Below are 18,532 nucleotides of genomic sequence, written 5' to 3'. Positions count from 1 at the left end.
TTTAAACACTTCACGCACTGCTATCGAGTAGATAATAGTTATTTATGATATAAGTGTTAAAAGTACAATTTTAAGGCACGCATGTGAAAGTTTGCAGAATGAGCGAAGCGAATTCTGCAATTCACATGAGTGCCTTAAAATAGTTATTTATGAAACAGTCTGTGAAGTATGCTTTTTGCGAACGCACGCGATTTTTAGAGCACGAGCGACAACGGAGCGAGTGCTATACATCGCGTAAGTTCGCAAAAAGTACTTCACGCACAGTTTCATACAATATTTTATCTACGATAAACAAATAAAAAAACTGTAATTTCGTCACTGGAATTCATTTCTATTCTAAAATTTTTAGAACTTTGACATTTAAAAATCCTACATTGACATTTAAAAAAAAATGACAACGCGAAAGTTAAGGATATTTGATTATATGAAAGTGTGCCAAAAAACCCATTGAAAGTGTGCGAAAAAGTAAATCCCATTTAAAATACATTGTTACTTCACGCACACTTTAAACCCTTCACGCACTGCTATCTATAATGACAGTTTTCAGAAACTAAAAACTTATACATAATATGACATAGAGTAGATAAATGTACTTTTAACACGTATATCATACAATATTTTTTTACAAACGTTATAAATTTATAAAATACAATATTTTTGTTAATTGCTGAAACCATTAAACCTATGACCCGTAAAAGGTAGAACTGGTTGTCTAGACTTGAGGAGAATGTCTAAAAATTCTTAGCGAAAATATTATACCGTTACATAAACTTGTTTTTTCTACAAACGTGTTAAAAATGCAATAATACAGTTTAAATTATATTTTAAAAAACATTTTAAAACCACCTTTTTCAAGTTGCGCAAGTTGTACTATTAATATTAATGTTAATAAATGAAATATAAATGGAACTTGACCAAGCTGCAGACGGAGGTTGTGAATTGCATAGTGTAGAATCCCTTCCCTTTTGTCTTCACTGCAGCATCCGTTTGGCTTGCATATTGTAGAAGCCTTGGAGGTGTCACCAGGGAAATGGACCAATAAGTTTTCAATTTAAAAATCTTTTAGTAATCTTTTTAATATTGTTCAATATTATTAATGTTGCTATTAGGATTGAAAACTTTACCTTTCAACTGCCAGATGACGCTAGTCACCTAATCCATACACGTCAGTTGCAATTTGGGGATAAGGTTTCATGGTTGGTCACTTTGAGTATGGAGCAGCAGGCCTACGCCTCTCCGAGGATGACTCCAACAAGAGTAGAAAATCGCCGATTCAGAGTGCTGGACTGCGCTCCCTGTTCTAAGTGAGAATTAAGATTGTTTTGCCTTCGCATTGCAACTGAATCAAAATGATATACTTTTTATTTATGAAATATAAATATTTTGACGTTTCACATTTTGACAATTTACTTTTAACTGCAGTGCCTTAAAATTTTTAAAGCACTAGTGTCTTAAAGTAGCATTTTTAACACGGTTGTAGAAAAAGATTATTTTTGGTTTAAATTCTACATATTAATTGCTCTTAAACAATGACATATTCCATAAAAATATCTCCTTGCAATACAGTAATTGTACATAATATATTTTTTTTTGTCCTGCTAAATGCCCTCGAAATGTGCTAAATTTCTGCCTGTCCTAAGCTTTGAATGGGTTTTTTCCTTAGATCGCTCTTTCCACTATTCTACTGGAATACAAACATCAGCAGTTGATTTGAGTGTTGATCAACCTGAATATTGATCCTGAATAATAAGATCTCAACAGTACATAAAAAAACAAAAAGGCATCCGGTGGAGACGAAATAAAAGCCAAAGCCATAAAAATAGGTGAGCACAGACTTCTACAAACATTAAATGTCCTATTTAACGAATGTATTGTGGAAGGGATAACACCGGCTCAGTGGAATAATGTAAACATTGTATTCACACATAAACAAGAAGATCTAACCAACATTGGAGACTATTGATCCATAAGCTTATTATCCATATACAGGGTGTCCAGAAACTCTACCGACAAATGAAGGCAGGAGATTCCTCAGATAATTTTAAGACAATTTACCCCAATTCATCTAGTCCGAAAATGCTTCCTAAAGGAGCTAGAGCTATTTGGAGATGGCGTCTGGTAATTAGTTTTTCTTAAATATCTCCAGAACGCTTCTATTTAGAAAAACGAAAATCGGTACACATATTTATGTTCCAGAGATAAATCGATTACATCCAGTGCAGATTTCTAGTACCGGTCATAGGCGTTCGTTTTGGGTAGGGCAACAGTTATATTATCGCGCAACTTTTTTGTTTTTAGTTTTTTAGCATTTTTGAGTCTGGTTTATTAAAAGGTAAGATATTATAGTACTAAAAGGTACTCTTGCTTTAAGTCGGTAGGATACACCATTTTCTAGAAAAATCGATTTGAAAATTTTTCGTTTTTTGAATATCAAAAAAAAAAAATAAAAAAAAAACTATTTAGAAAAACGAAAACTGGTACGTTTATTTATATTCCAAAGATGAATCGATTTCATTAATTGCGAGTTTCCAGTACCGGTCATATGCGTCCGTTTTGGGTAGGTCTACGGTTATTTTATCGCATAACCTTTTTGTCTTTAATTTTTAAGAATTTTTGACACTACATATGTAGATTATTAAATTATGAGGTATTCTAGTACTAAAATTTACTTTTGCTTTATGTTGGTAAAATACACTGTTTTTTTTTCTGAAATTTTTTTCAATTTTTTCAAATTCAGTAAACGAAAAATTTTCAAATTGATTTTTCTAGAAAACGGTGTGTTATTTTATCGCATAACCTTTTTGTCTTTAATTTTTAAGAATTTTTGACACTATGTAGATTATTAAATTATGAGGTATTCTAGTACTAAAATTTACTCTTGCTTTATGTTGGTAAAATACACTGTTTTTTTCTGAAATTTTTTTTAATTTTTTTCAAATTCAGGAAACGAAAAATTTTCAAATTGATTTTTCTAGAAAACGGTGTGTCTTACCGACTTGGATCAAGAGTACCTTTTAGTACTAGAATACCTCACAATTTAATAATCCAGTATCAAAAATGCTTAAAACTTAAAGACAAAAAAGTTATGCGGTAAAATAACCGTTGCCCTACCCAAAACGGACGCCTATGACTGGCACTAGAAATTCACAATGGATGGAATCAATTTATCTCTGAAAGATAAAGATGTTTACCAATTTTCGTTTATCTAACAAGAAGCGTTCCGGAGGTATTTAAGAAAAACTAATTACAACACGCCATTTTCAAAGAGCTGTAGCTCCCTTAGGAAGCATTTTCGGACTAGATGAATTTGGTTAAATTGTCTTAGAATTATCTGAGGAACCTCCTGTCTTCGTTTGTTGGTAGAGTTTCTGGACACCCTGTATATGAAATCCATAATATCCATAACTAAGAAAGCGTTAGCTACAATAATGCTAGGCTGGACTAGGTAAGTAATCAAGAAAATATCAGTTAACTTTTTTTGATTATTTGTCCCGGACTAATAATTTATCCAGGCTATATTTCTTAAACTAATAGAGATTTTCGAATGGGACATGATCTATTCTATTTGTAATACATTTTAATATGCCGTAGAAAAATCATCCCCTAAATAGTCATCCCTTAGTTACAACCCCTAACTTTAATTTTTTTAATAGCACCCTGTAAGCGGATGAATATTTAGGGGATGAATTTTTCTACGCCATATTAAAGTGTATTACAAATGGAATAGATCAGTTTTTGTCCCATTCGAAAATCTCTATTCGTTTAAGAAATATAGCCTGGATAAATTAGTCTGGGACACATAATTAACAAAAATATTTTGATATTTTCTTGATTACTTAGGAACCGATTTTATTTTTAAAAAATCTGTTAAATAGACGATAGAAGACCACATCCAAAACTATAAAAAAATGTACAGGGTGCTATTAAAAAAATTAAAGTTAGGGGTTGTAACTAAGGGATGAATATTTGGGGGATGATTTTCTCTACGCCATATTAAAGTGTATTACAAATGAACTATCTCAGTTTTTGTCCCATTCGAAAATCTCTATTTTAAGAAATATCGTCACTTGAATGCAGAACTATCCTAACTCAAAAAAAATTTTTTTTTCGTTTATTCCTTATAAAGGTAATACATATCGTATATTTTCATGCAGAACAATCTTAAGTTCATAACTTTAAATTTACTAATAGAAATTCTATATAGAACATCATAATCCTAACTAGCAAATCATTATTTTATCAATGCAGAATAATCCTAAGTAAATACAAATACAGTTAGGATTGTTCTGCATTTTCAATAACAATGCGCGCCAACATTATTTTTGTTATCTTCTATTTACATAGGATAATTCAACGGCTATCGGTTAGTCATTTCCATCGTCTTGTTGGATATTCACGTTTGTTCTTTTGCCAAATAGAGTTGCAGTGAGTGTGAATTTTAACAACAATAATGAAACGAGGTAAGTTTTAATAATAAATATGCTTTATTAGTAGTTTTTTATCTATTAAGTGAATCTAATTTTTATCTAATAAGTGAATTAATAAAACTGTGAATCTTGTTTTTAAGATGCTTTTGGTAGAAAGTAGGTACGCATTAAAGGGCTGTGTTTTTATTCTGCCACGTGCTATAAATTGTATATAACTATTAGGCACGTGTTGAATTTCACAATATTTTATGATATATTTGAGAAAATATCGCAGAATTACTAACCACACATACATATTTCGTTATTAAATAATATATAATTCTTTATATTGAACAATGCGTTGCTACAGACGGCAGTTTGGGGATACATTATTATTGGGACAAAAATTGTAAATTTGAACAAGTGAAATAAGGTTTAACGTACGTCCTGGTTTCTGAGTATTTTAATTTGTATCAATTAATTTTAAATGTCTGCAATTAATATGTTCTTGTTATGCTGACTGTAAGCTCATTGTAAATTTGTTGCAGGTGCGTTAATGGTAAAAATGGCCATGTCTATGAATCCAACACAACATGAGAATTCTGGAGAATCAAGTAATGATACGGCAGGTAGTCCCATATCTATAGCTACGGTAGAAAGCCCTTCCACATTGTATACTAACCAGCAGTACTACGGAGATCTAGGTGAATTAAGATGTCTACACTCTCCCGTACACCAAGAACAACAGTATTGCCAGCTCGAGACACCGATAGAACAGCAGTTTTCCCAACATTATAATCAATATTACGACTTACCAATACCTACCTCCATAAGCCTACTAGTACCTGAAGCAGAGCAGTATCGCCAATCTCCGAATAATTGTTTGGGTTATTGTTCACCTCTAGATAACGTCATAGATCTTCAAACATCCATCGAACAACCACGGTTGCAGCAACGTGATGAAGCTAAAGATTCCCATAATCCTACACCTAGCGTTGTAAATTTTGCAACACGTGTCCTTCAAGAGCAGGTCCTTCAGCACCAAGATGATATTACGCGTCCATCCACATCTACCGGTAAGCTTTTACCGACCATCTCACATCAAACTGATGAAAATAGTGACCCATATGCTACAGATGGAAGCTCAGATGTTGATTTTAATCCAAATGATTTTGATTTAGACCAGCAGGATGCCCTAGTGTCTGAGGAAAAAATACCAGATATCACCAAGTCTCGTAAGCGAAAAAGAAACCCAGATAATTGGAGGAGAAATAGAATAAAGAAATTACGAAACTCCGGCAAGGCCTATGTAAATTGGAAGTCTAAACAGGTTTCAGAAAGGATTATGAAACCGCCATGTCCCACAACATGCAGACTTAAATGTCAAACGAAATTTCAGGAAAAACATCGCGTCCAGATTTTTCAAGATTTTTGGAAATTGGGAGATATTAATTATCAGAGAGAATTTGTTTTGCGGAACTTAACTGTGAAGCCTACAAAACACCCCAGAAAAAAGAAGGATGCAGTTGAGCTTCCAGAAGGTGATACTTGTGAAAGTCGTAGAAAGCTGTCGTATTTTTATACTTTTCCACAAGAGAATTGTCCAGTCAACACAATCAAGGTATGTCAAACATTTTTCTTAAATACCCTGGGAATAAGTCATCAAATCGTCAAAACAGTAGTTAAAAAAACTCATCATTCAAATTCAATATCGCCACAAGCAGATTTACGAGGTAAAGTACAATGTAATTCTCGATTGCCAAAACATTTTAAGGATTCAGTACGACATCATATTAAGTCATTTGCTTTGATTGAAAGCCATTATTGCAGAAAAAATAGCACTAAAAAATATTTGCCACCTGACCTCAATATCAGCAAAATGTACCGTTTATATAAAACATATTGCAGTGATAACAATATAAATACCATAGCTTCTTATGCTATATATAGAGAGGTATTTAACAATGAATTTAATTTGGGTTTTTTCATTCCCAAAAAAGACCAGTGCGATTTTTGCAACAAATTGTCTAATTCTTCTCCGTCAGAAAAGGAAGAACTTCGTTCTGCAATGGAAGCTCATCTTAAAAACAAGGACTTATCTAGAGCAAATAAAGAACTAGATAAAGAGAGGGCTAAAACTGATAATTCGTTTTGCATGGCTATATACGACTTACAAAAAACATTGTTATGTCCTAAAGCTGAAGTATCTCTCCTCTACTATAGACGTAAGCTTGCATGTTACAATCTGACTGTGTACGATGCTGCTAACAAACAGGGATACTGCTACATGTGGCCAGAATCGCTAGCATGTAGGGGTGCTTGTGAAATCGGTAGTTGCATATTAAGTTTCATTGACGAAATGGTACGAAATGGAATTAAGGAATTCAGTTTCTATAGTGACAACTGCACTGGACAAAATCGCAATCGATTTATATATTGTCTGTACATGTATTGTGCCGCCAAATATGGTGTTAAAATTACTCACAGTTTTCTAGAAAAGGGACATACACAAAATGAGTGCGACTCCGTACATGGGGTTATCGAAAGAGCTGCAAAAAAAATCCCTATATTTAGTCCACAGCAGTGGTACACATTAGCAAGGACTGCGTGTAAAGTGCGACCTTATAAAATTAAAGAAATGGCTCAGGCGGACTTTTACGATTTAAAGGACCTGTTAGCCAAAACTACAAAAAATTGGGATAAAACTGAACTTGGTTGCAAAGTCATATTTAATAATTTGAAAGTTATTATGGTTGACCCAAAATGCCCAAACCAACTTAACGTTAAATATAGTTTTGAAGAAGATTTTATAAAAATTAATACTCTGGAATTGAAAAGGAGCCACCAAAAGTTAGACTCATTAGAGACCTATCAACTTAGAATGTTAAGAAGCTCACCAGTTCCAATTCCTGCCGCGAAATATAAAGACTTATTATTTTTGTGTGAAAACAAGGTTATACCTACGGAATACCATAACTTTTTCACTAATCTTCAAGCTAGTAACATTCCCGAACAGGAAACTGACGAAGATTAATTTAATATGTTAGTTTAATAATTTGACCATTTCATAGTATTCTTTGGTATTTTGATTTTGAGTTGTAAATCTTTAATAAAAATTAAAAAGTTTTAAATTTTACCGATTTTGTTTTTATTTGTATCCTATGTTAATCTTAAATTTATTCTAAGCTTGAAATGTATTAATGCAGAAGTAGCTTATGTACCAAACATCGCACTTACAATAGTTCTGCAGTAGAATTTATAAGTCAGTAGTATCCTAAGTCACACTTTTTATAAAAAAATTATCATTAATCCGTCTCATTCCTAATAACACATTTAAAAGGTTCCTAATATACTATACTGAGATAATTTCACCATTTAACCAAATACTGTTTAAATTATGACACATTGAAACATTAAAATCGCTCTCCTGTAAAATATCTTAAATGTGAGTTAAGCTAGTTCTGCATTCAGGTGACGATATAGCCTGGATAAGTTAGTCTGGGACACCCTGTAGACTGCGAGAAAACATGAGTAACGTACCAGTTAGATCAGAACATTGTTAGTCATCATGGTGTCAGGACATAGTAGTCCATTTTAATAAACGTTGTGCGAACGCCTTCAATCCTGCATTAATCTCTTTACTTGGATCCAGTTGGCATGTAATGTAGCAACCCAGATATTTCAAGTGAGTAACACTCTTAAAGGTTTGTTAGGGAATTTGTATTCTGGTGACTAATATTATAAATTTTGTTTTAACAGCATTCATATTTAGCCTCACTTCTCATCCTGTTGGGTTTACGCAATCCAATAACTTTTAAAGGTCCTGAAGACTATCGCCTCAGGTGACAGTGTCGTCAGCGTATCTAAAATTTTATTAGTCAGTTCACCAGTGGTTTTTCACTCCAAAATATTTTTCCTACAAAGCATTATGTAAAATAGTTTTAAAATTATATCCGAGTTGAGTAGATATTAAATAACAGCGGGGATATAATGCACCTCTGTCTGATGCCTCTTTAAATGTAAAAGTCATGTGGGTGTGGGAAACACAATCACCAACTGAAAGCGACTTTCAATTAATTAGAGAGAGAGAGAGAGGCAAAAAGATGATCTAAGTTAAGTGTCAATAAAGAGAAAACCAGATATATGTATGCGCATTAACAGACAAACCAGACGAGATAGAATAGGGCAAAATGTTACAATAGACCCATATAACTTTAAAAGAGTAGAAGGCGTTAAATATCTGGGAGCGACAATCGCCGCAGATAACGATATCACGGAAGAGATAAAAGGAAGAAACCAGGCAGCAAGTAGATGTATGTATTGTTACAAAACTGACTTTTCTATGATGTTTTAGGCACTAATGTTTAGTTTTAGTTGACTTTATTTATTTTTAATACCTTACACCTAAACAAATGAAAAACACTGAATTTATATTCTTTATTTTACAAACTACGATATCTAATTTATTTAATACACTAAATCTAATAATTTATCTAATTACAAATTCAAAAATATACCGCGCCCGTTACATATCAAAGTACACCGACGTTTTCAAATTCATAACTGAACTGCTAATTACAAAAACCTACTATTTATATAATATTCAATGTTCTAGAAATAAATAACATCTCGAATAGTATTTACACGAAACAAGAAAGAATTTACTCCAAAAATCGAGAAGGAATAGAACATCATAAATCATAAAAAGGTTACCTGGTAAACACCTTCTGTCTGTTAGGCCGGGAGCTGAAAACAGTCTGTGACATAATTATGTCACAGGATACTATGTATAGCCAACACGATTTAATCGGAAAAACTAACACGAACATCAACAACACGTATATAAGACCGTGATAATACCGGCGCTCATTTGAGGGGCTGAGCCGTGGATGCTGACAAAGGCAACGCGACTTAATCCAAGAGATTAAATGCCAACATCTAAAATGGGCAGGTCATATCCATAAACCCCTTTGCGAAGCTAAACTGGGAGGAAGCCCCGACAGGAAGAAGGCTCTTCGGACGTCCACGAATGCGATGGAGAGATAACATATTTGTGGCTAGTTTTACGTAGATCATTACCATAAATGCCTTTGGATTTTTAATATGTTCAAAGGTATGTTTTATACTGTTAGCCTATCTTTTCGTAATCGATGAAGCCCACATAAATATCTTTACGTTGGTCACGGCATTTTTGGAGAAGTACGTTTTTTAACGGTTTTTCGCCGATTTAATTTCAAAGGTGCATGTAGATATACAGTGTGTCAATTTTAAAACTTACAATGGGTTATATCTCTCGAACAAATGCTGATATAGAAAAATGCTTAAAACCGTTTCTAGGATAGTAAGGGGGAACTAAAATGACATGAAAGAAAATTCCCCCATATCAACCCCCTAGGCCCCACCCACCACAACCAAAAAAGTTTAAATTGCAAACCCCTACCTGTGATACATCATTGAAAAGGCTAAAAAAAATGCTATCCAATGGTATTAAATAATAATTATACAGGGTGTTAACATCAGCCGGCTTACTATGACTTTTGTATTATTGTAATGCTATTTCCCGGACTATTATTTTGAATGATAAGTGTACGTCGGTACTTTTTTCTCTTAAATAAAAACTTAAGTTGAAAACATCTTTTTTTTGGGTTTTGTCAGATTCAATAATTTTTGGTTTATTTGAGACTTAAATTAATATCATTTGTTTTCACCATTTGTACGATCGGTACTGTCACTCAGCTGTAGTTGTTGCCACGATGCTTTACAGTATACCTGAAAGCGTGGAAATCATTTTCATTTTTGCCTTCGAGAATTAGTGTTATTTACGAGCAGCTCAAATATTTAATGAAAGGCATTTACGACCAAGGCAACCTAGCTCTAGACAAAGATTTGCTGCACTTCCAACAAGATGGAGCACCTCCCCGCTCTGCACCTCCAGTTAAGCACTGGTTGGATACTAATTATCCGAACAAATGGATTGGAAGGACAGGTCCTATTGAGTGGCCACCGAGGTCACCAGACTTACCGCCACCTGACTTTTTTCTATGGCCTTAAGTCAGTTGTTTATAAAACTCAACCTGCGTCACTTGGGGAATTGCGAGAAAGAATTACTTAAGCATGTCGCGCTATTACTAGAACAATATTTGACAAAGGTCGTGCAGAATTTGCAAATAATCTGTATTATTGTTTACAAAACAATGTTTACAAACTTTGAATATTTATTTAATTGACATTTTTAACAATTTTGTAGTTCAACAAAAACCTCATTAAATTTTCCATTTAAACCAAAGTTTCACAGGTATTGCTTCACTCTGTATAATTATTATCTATATCATTGGATAGCATTTTTTACAGCCTTTTCAATGATGTATCACAAGTAGGGGTTTGCAATTTAAACTTTTTTGGTTGTGGTAGGTGGGGCCTAGGGGGTTGATGGGGGGTGAGTTCTCTTTCATGTCATTTTAGTTCCCCCTTACTATCCAAGAAACTGTTTTAAGCATTCTTCGATATCAGCATTTGTTCGTGAGATATAACTAAAGACTGGATTATATGCAAAATGCATATGCATATATATGCTGCATATTTCTCATGTTTTTCATAAATGCATATGCCTTGCATATTTGGAGATTTAAGAGCATATAAATGCATATTTTGATGGGAATTTACTCTACCCCATTTAAAAATAAGGTATATATTAGTAACATCAACATCCATTAAAATAAAATGTGAAAGTAAATATTTTGCTGTTAAGCTCCTTTGTTGTTGTACCCATAAACATAATGGGCGTTATTTATAGCTGCAGGTATCATTATCCGGATATTTAAGATTTATAGACTTCTCAGAATTTACAAATTACCTAAGTAAATACCGATTATATTTTGAATAACATTACAAATATTACCTGTACTTTCTGCTGGTGTCGGCCAACTATGAATTATTCTGGGAAAACCAACCAAAACGAAATTTTAAGGCAGCGTTGCCAATTTAGCTTATTTTATGCTAGATTTGGCATATTTTTGTGTTGTTTAGCTTATTTATTTCTTGTTTAGCATATAGCATATTTTCTAGCATATTAAATAATATAAAAATTATTTAGTAAAAATCGAAAATCTTCTAATTCAGAACAAATTTTTATGTTGGCCTTACAATTACTAAAACAACTTAGGAACTCTCTCACAGGAACTTGAAACTGATATCAGTGAGTCAAATCTGATTCCTAACAAAAAATGTTTAACCATTCACACATACACACCTACATCAGCAAATCCCTTCGCCTTCAATAATGTTTATATTAGTACTTATGTCTGTGGACCATGAGATTACTATTAACTACAGGATCATGTTTCAGCATTTTTTAAAACAAATAATTTATCTGTACTGGGTTATGCTTGCTATAGGGATTTTTTATTAGTTGATAATGGAATACCTACTGTTGAACTGATCATTCCATCATTCTTGTGAGGTTTGGCAAATACTATATTGGTCGAGTTGGCAACACTGTTTTAAGGGTAGGATAGATTATTTTATTTTATGAATGGTTAGTCTTAAATCAATCGCCGATTATTCAACTTTTGTGATTGCAAGTTATTGACTATACTGTGTAAAAAAATAATTTTATTATTATTGTGAAAATGCCTAAAGTAGCAAGGGAAAAATCAAGTCTTCTCAGAAGTTGGATTGGAAGTAACAATCATCTAAAAGTTATCGACAGTGAAAGTATGTTTTGCACCATTTGTGATAAAAAGGTAAGTTCTCCACTTCAATAGATTTTTAAACTTATCAAACTTCTTTGCACATCTATGTGTCTGTCTATTCTAAAATGACAAACCGTCCCATTTCTTCAAAAACTGTTTTTTAAAGTTCGCAACGGTTTGGCTTATACAGAGCGAGGTGTTGAGAGTGGCCCACCCTGTATACTACGGTACACTGACTGTACTTTATTGTTTGACGATTTCAATTTCACTTTGAGAAATAAAAAAAAATTGGGGGAGGTTTAAAAAGTTTGATCATTTTAATGTAGGTATCTATTTACGAAAACATCTAAAACATCATTATCATTATATTCCAGATTCCATGTCAAAAGAAATTCCAAGTAGTTCAACACATAAAAACTTCACTTCACCAAACTAAGCTATCAAAAAATGATAATAAACCTCGCCAGCAGATTCTACAGAACAGTTTGCAGATTCAGAATACGTCAGTTGGGCAAGAAACCTTTGCAAAGGATTTATGCCATTTTTTTTTGAACTGCAATATCCCTCTGCACAAGTTAGAACATAAATCGTGTCAAAACTTTTTAAAAACTTATTGCAAGATTAAAGATAAACCAGCTCAAATACCAAGTTCTTCAACTCTTCGGAAAAAATATGTCAGTGCATGTTACAAAGATGTGATGACGAGTATTAAAAATCAGTTAAAAGCCGATTATCTTTGGATTTCCGTCGACGAAACAACGGATACAAAGGGTCGACAAATTGCGAATCTAATTGTTGGAGTTCTTAACGACTCTGGCGATTTTAAAAACTCATACTTAATTAGTGTAAAATGTTTGGAAAAAACAAACTATGCTACAATAGCTAGATTTGTTAACGAATCCCTAACAAATTTTTTTTTACCTGATCAAGTACCATTTGAAAAAATATTATTAATGCTTAGTGATGCCGCCTCATATATGATGAAAGCTGCATCCAATCTTAAAATCTTTTTCCCTAATTTAATTCACTGTACATGTTTGGCGCACGGCCTAAACAGAGTTGCAGAGAAAGTTAGAATTGAATTTCCCAATGTAAACACCTTAATAAATAATGTAAAAAAAGTATTTCTGAAAGCACCACTACGTGTACAGGTATATAGGGAGATGCTTCCCGATATTCCTTTACCACCAGAACCAGTATTAACCAGATGGGGAACTTGGCTTAAAAGTGCTATATTTTTATCTGAACACTACGACGACATCAAAAGCGTTATTTCAAGTTTTGATCCGACTTGTACCGCTATTGATAACTGTCAAAATATTTTTAAAGAAAAGTCTATTAAAAATCAATTGTTGTATATAAAATCGAATTTCGATATCATTGAAAGTTCAATTACAAAATTAGAGGCTCAAAATTTATGTCTTCACAATAGTATGTCTATTGTTGATTCGGTTAAACAGAAAATAACAAATCTGAATGGGGAAATTGGAGTAAAAATTAAAGATAAACTTGATGACGTTTTAAACAAAAATGAGGGTTTCACTTTATTGCGTTCAATAAATAATATAATCAATTTTGGAAACTTCGATGAAAATATTAATATGGATCCGTCTCTAATAGCAAAGTTTAAATATGCCCCAATTACATCTTGTGACGTTGAGAGATCTTTTTCTGCCTATAAACAAATATTAACAGATAGAAGACATAATATTAGTTTAGAAAATATGAATCAATATATGATTATTTATTGTAACAATAAAAATATGTAAATTTGTTTTATTGTACTCTTTTTATAATATTAGTTTAGAAAATATGAATCAATATTGTAACAATAAAAATATGTACATTTATTTTATTGTACTCTTATTTATCTTGTGGTCAAAATAAAATATTTTGCCGTTTTATTTGTCACAAAACCTGAAGTTAAAAAAATATATTAAGAAATAATAATACAATTTGGTTTAAATTCAAACCTATTTATTTATTTTTATTATTTTTTATTTATTTATGTATTTAACGTAAACCATAAAATTATTCATATAAAAATAAGTGCATATATAAATGCATATTTGCATGTTAATTGTGCATATTCAGCTTGTTTTAAAATGCATATTGCATGCATATTTTAGACATTTTTTAGTGCATATTTTCCAGTCTCTAGATATAACCCATTGTAAGTTTTAAAATTGACACACTGTATTATTTTTATCTCTTAATTAACACAAAAACCATTTATATTTTATATACATTTTATGCACTTGCAGCTTTGTTACTTATTTATTTAATTACTGATTTTATGTGTATATACCAATATAATATCAATAAACATGTTTTTAATTTTCTCTAGAATAAGATTAATATAATTTTTTTATATTCCTGTGAACTACAACAATAAAGTAAAATTATTACCATTTTCATTTCACAATATATCATATTTTTAAATATTATGTTTACATGGAATTAAGCCACAGTTATTGATTGTAACGAGAATTATTTTTTTTTCCATTAACTAACATGAAATGCTAGGTATAATTTGCCACCTCTTTCCAGTTGCTGAAACGTCTCATTTTATCACTTGAAGTAAAATCTATTTCTATCCCGCTTGTGGACGTCAAGAATAATAATTTTAAAAACACTGACAAAATTATTTTTGTTACTTAAGTAGCTACCTAGACAACGTCCCCTACTTTCCTGATTATTTCTTGATATTCTTTTTATTTTTATTTTTACGGCAGAATCATTGAAACTTCCGGTGTTTATGCCAAGTTATAGAAAAAATCATGATACAATGATGAAAAAAATCAAAATACACGGGTCAGAAAGTAGATTTTAGCGCTCTCATGACTACATACATCCTTCAGTACTTGTCGGACGCAACTTTCATGTATCGCACTAAAATCTGCTATTTTTGCTCATTTATGTAATAGATAACTATTTTTCCACCTACCTCTACCGAAAGTATACTTTTCCGGACCTGATTGTAGGGAGCAAAGTTGTACTTTTCCTCCCTAGGGAGGAAAATATTTTTCCTCCCTAGGCAGGAAAAGTAAAAGTGACGTCATGGTATTTCATTCATGAAATATAACTTATTGACGCCCTGTACAATATCTATTTTCTATTACGTAAGTATCTATACATTTTAACGTTTATTTAAAAATACCCTGTATTTTGCAGAATGGTAAAAAACAGTAAATTGTTATTCTGATTTAACAATGTTTACATTAATAATTTGAATTATATTTGACAGTTGACAGTTATATTGTACCTACTTGTTAGTTTTAGTTCTAAAAATTTTGTTGGTTAGTTACATAAATAAATTAAGTAAAAATGAAAAAATGACTTGTTATTTGAGGAAGGTGGAAAAACCATATGTATAATATGGGAGTAAAGTGCCTTTTTCTCCCTTGAATGATTACTGCCCTCCGCTACGCGTCGGCCAGTAAACTTCATTCACGGGAGGAAAAGTAGCACTTTCCTCCCTTGTTATACAAATAGCTATTAATCAACTGATAAAATTGACGTTTCGATTTCCACTACACAAATCGTTCTCAAATATGATTATTTTAATAAAAATCAACTAAAATGTACCGATAACCAAATTATTATTAGGTTGTTTTTTTAATTGATATAATTGGCCTTGATCTTGTAGGCAACAGCATGCGTATTTTTGGAAAAATTTGAGGGTGGTATTTTAATCTATTAGGAATATCAAATTCTGACTGCTTTGTGTATTTTGCGTATTGCTGTTTTGAGTAAACCAGGGCATTAAGCATCGTTTAATACATACTTTCATACGTTACAACGGCCAATGTTAAATTCAACCAGAAAGCCGCAATATTAGTATAATGGTGGCCAATGTCATAATGAAATAATTCACATCAGTTTCGAATAAAAGGGCCAAACTTGACATTGAGCCTTTTATTGATCAGTTATATTGTTATTTAGGGACATATTCAGTGAACCAATATACACATTGGCCCTTTCATCAATGATTGATATTATTATTTAGTGGAATATTCAGTGGTACAATGTATTCATTGGCGCTTCTAGCTTCAATTGACACATAACTACACCTGTAATATCAGCAGTATCGGCGCCTTCAGTAAGTTTTGGAATTAGTAAAATGAATATTAATTTATGGACAAGAAAGGTTTGGTATGGAAATGTGTAAAACTGGCGGTGACAGTAATGGTAAGTCATACAGAATCAGCATCAGTTAGAAATAATGGACAAAAAATACAGATTCTAGCGATCCAGAACCGTTTGAAGATTACGATGATGAATTTGTACCAAGAGACGACGAGTATATAGTCGAGCAGTTTGAAGGTATCAACAATACAACTGTAGTAGATAGTAGCAGAGGAAGAAGAAAACAAGACAAATAAGAAGTTACAAGAAAATAAAAGCGCAATTCTCCCAATTGGAGACGGAACGTGAGAAAATGACTAAAATCAGAAAGTAAAGAGTATAAATCGGTTTCGGAAAAAACAACACCAGCTAAGCAACTAATAGCACATACATGTCGGAACAAATGCTTTGAAAAATTTACTCAAGAGAAGCGAAAAATTCACGCCAGTTTTATCGGTTATCTAGCTCTGGACAAAACCAGTTGATAGCAAATTCTCTAGAAGAACAGGAAAAGATGTTTTAACAGTTGAGATATAATGAAGGCAACTAAAGCAGACTAACAAATACTTGCAAATGCTAATATAGTGGAACACTTTCCAGATGAAGCTCCGGAGGAAGAAAATAATTTTATTTTTATGTATATTTTACTACCATTTGTATCTTCCTATTATTAATTTTTATTTCTGTCATTTTTGTCTACAATTAACTATGTTGCTACATAATAAACTATTAGTATAAAGCCACAATGTTCATTATTGTTCTAGTTCTAATGGCCAATGTCTCAAAAGAAAATAAATACAACTAAAAAAATTTAGTCAACAAGGGCCAATGTCGTTTTTTTTAATTTCTAAATCCAGCAAAAAAAATTAAAACACAGTCTTATTCTGTTCAAATATATTATCCTCTGGGCAAAATTTTGTGAGTACAGCCTGCATTATGATGAAACTATAAATAAATGTATTTTCGGCACAAACTTCAACTGCAGTTTTCTTAAATGTAAAGATTTTACATTGGCCCTTTTAGAACCAAGCCACAGATATATTTGTGTAACCTGTATTGTATTTGTGGTATTTTGTGTAGGGCAAGTTAAGTTTTATAACGTCCATATGAGTTTGTGTGATTTCTGGAGTGTAAATCGAAACGTTAAACATTAGTTGGTTAAAAGTGTAATTTTCATTACAATCAATGACTATGTCTTAACCGCATGTACACATAATATTTATAGTGCAGTCACTGAAGGCGGATATGAGCTATTACCTCCGATTTCGTTCAACCTCAATCGATTTGCATGAAAATTGGTGAGTGGTTAAAGGATATCCCAAGGAACAAAGGTGACATGGTGCCAACTTGCGCTTTTACCCTGGGGGTGGATCCCACCCCTCCTCGGGGGTGAAAATTATTTTATTAAAAATAACCCCACAATTCGATAGAAGGACAAATTATAAGCAAAATTTGTTATATGAAGTTATTAAAATAAATCAAAACTTTTTGAGTTATTAAAGATCAAAGATTTTAATTTTTCGTGAGAAATATGCATGTTTTTAACCGATTTTTCATAAATAACTCAAAAACTATAAGCTTTTACAAAAAAGTTATAATTATCAAAATTGAGGCTAATAAAAAATCAAATAAACTCCTTACTAGAAAAACCTTTCTATGTTAACTAAAAGTAAGTTATAGGTAATCCATAATTATAGGTTTGGGTAGTACCCAAATCTAAGTATTCAAGCTTAAATACCAGCAAAATGATGCATTTTATAACATAAACTTATTAAACATCTGTCAAAGTTCATAGAAATATCTATCAAATAAGCCCTCGAACAAGTTGATAGCATTAAAATGTATGCACCAAAAATGTTTCAAAATGTATCTTTTAAAAATTGTTCCAAAAATGTTATTGTTTTTTGTAAATACCTCCGTTAATTTTTAAGATACCAGATTCACCTAAAAACTATTTAAAAGCTGATTCCAAGAGCTATTAAAAAATGTCAAAATTAGTCTTTTAAACCTCTCACTTTTTTAACAATAAATGGTTAAATGGCCCCGGTTACATGGTTCTCGCAGCAAAATTGAAATTTTAAACGTTTCTATCTCGGTTATTTTTTACTCTAAGGAAACAGTAAAATAGGTAAAGTATTTGGAACGGAAAAACTAAAATTTAGGTATATATCATTTTTTACGTATATTGAGTATTTTTGGAGTTATTATCAAAAGAAAATGAAAAGTACGATAATTTTAAAAATTCTGATTTTTTTAAATTGTATCTTTTTTCAGAAATATGTATTCTAAACCGGTGAAAATTGTTGA

At 32.0% G+C, this 18,532-nt stretch overlaps 2 protein-coding genes across 2 annotated transcripts in view; both read left to right on the top strand.

The window, feature by feature from the left end:
• Positions 1 to 18,532, top strand: part of LOC126880921 (thrombospondin type-1 domain-containing protein 4-like) — a 727,288-nt gene that overhangs the window by 109,409 nt on the left and 599,347 nt on the right. The gene's annotated exons all lie outside the window — the stretch shown is intronic.
• Positions 4,060 to 7,542, top strand: LOC126879816 (uncharacterized). The gene is made up of 2 exons (XM_050643085.1): positions 4,060 to 4,460; positions 4,955 to 7,542. The coding sequence occupies exons 1-2, from the start codon at positions 4,451 to 4,453 to the stop codon at positions 7,438 to 7,440; spliced, it is 2,496 nt and encodes an 831-aa protein (XP_050499042.1). The 5' UTR covers positions 4,060 to 4,450; the 3' UTR covers positions 7,441 to 7,542.

The sequence above is a fragment of the Diabrotica virgifera genome, chromosome 2 (assembly GCF_917563875.1).
Source record: "Diabrotica virgifera virgifera chromosome 2, PGI_DIABVI_V3a".
NCBI classification, from domain to species: Eukaryota; Metazoa; Arthropoda; class Insecta; order Coleoptera; family Chrysomelidae; genus Diabrotica; species Diabrotica virgifera.
Note: the sequence above shows the minus strand (reverse complement) of the source record. Positions and strands in the feature narration are given on the sequence as shown.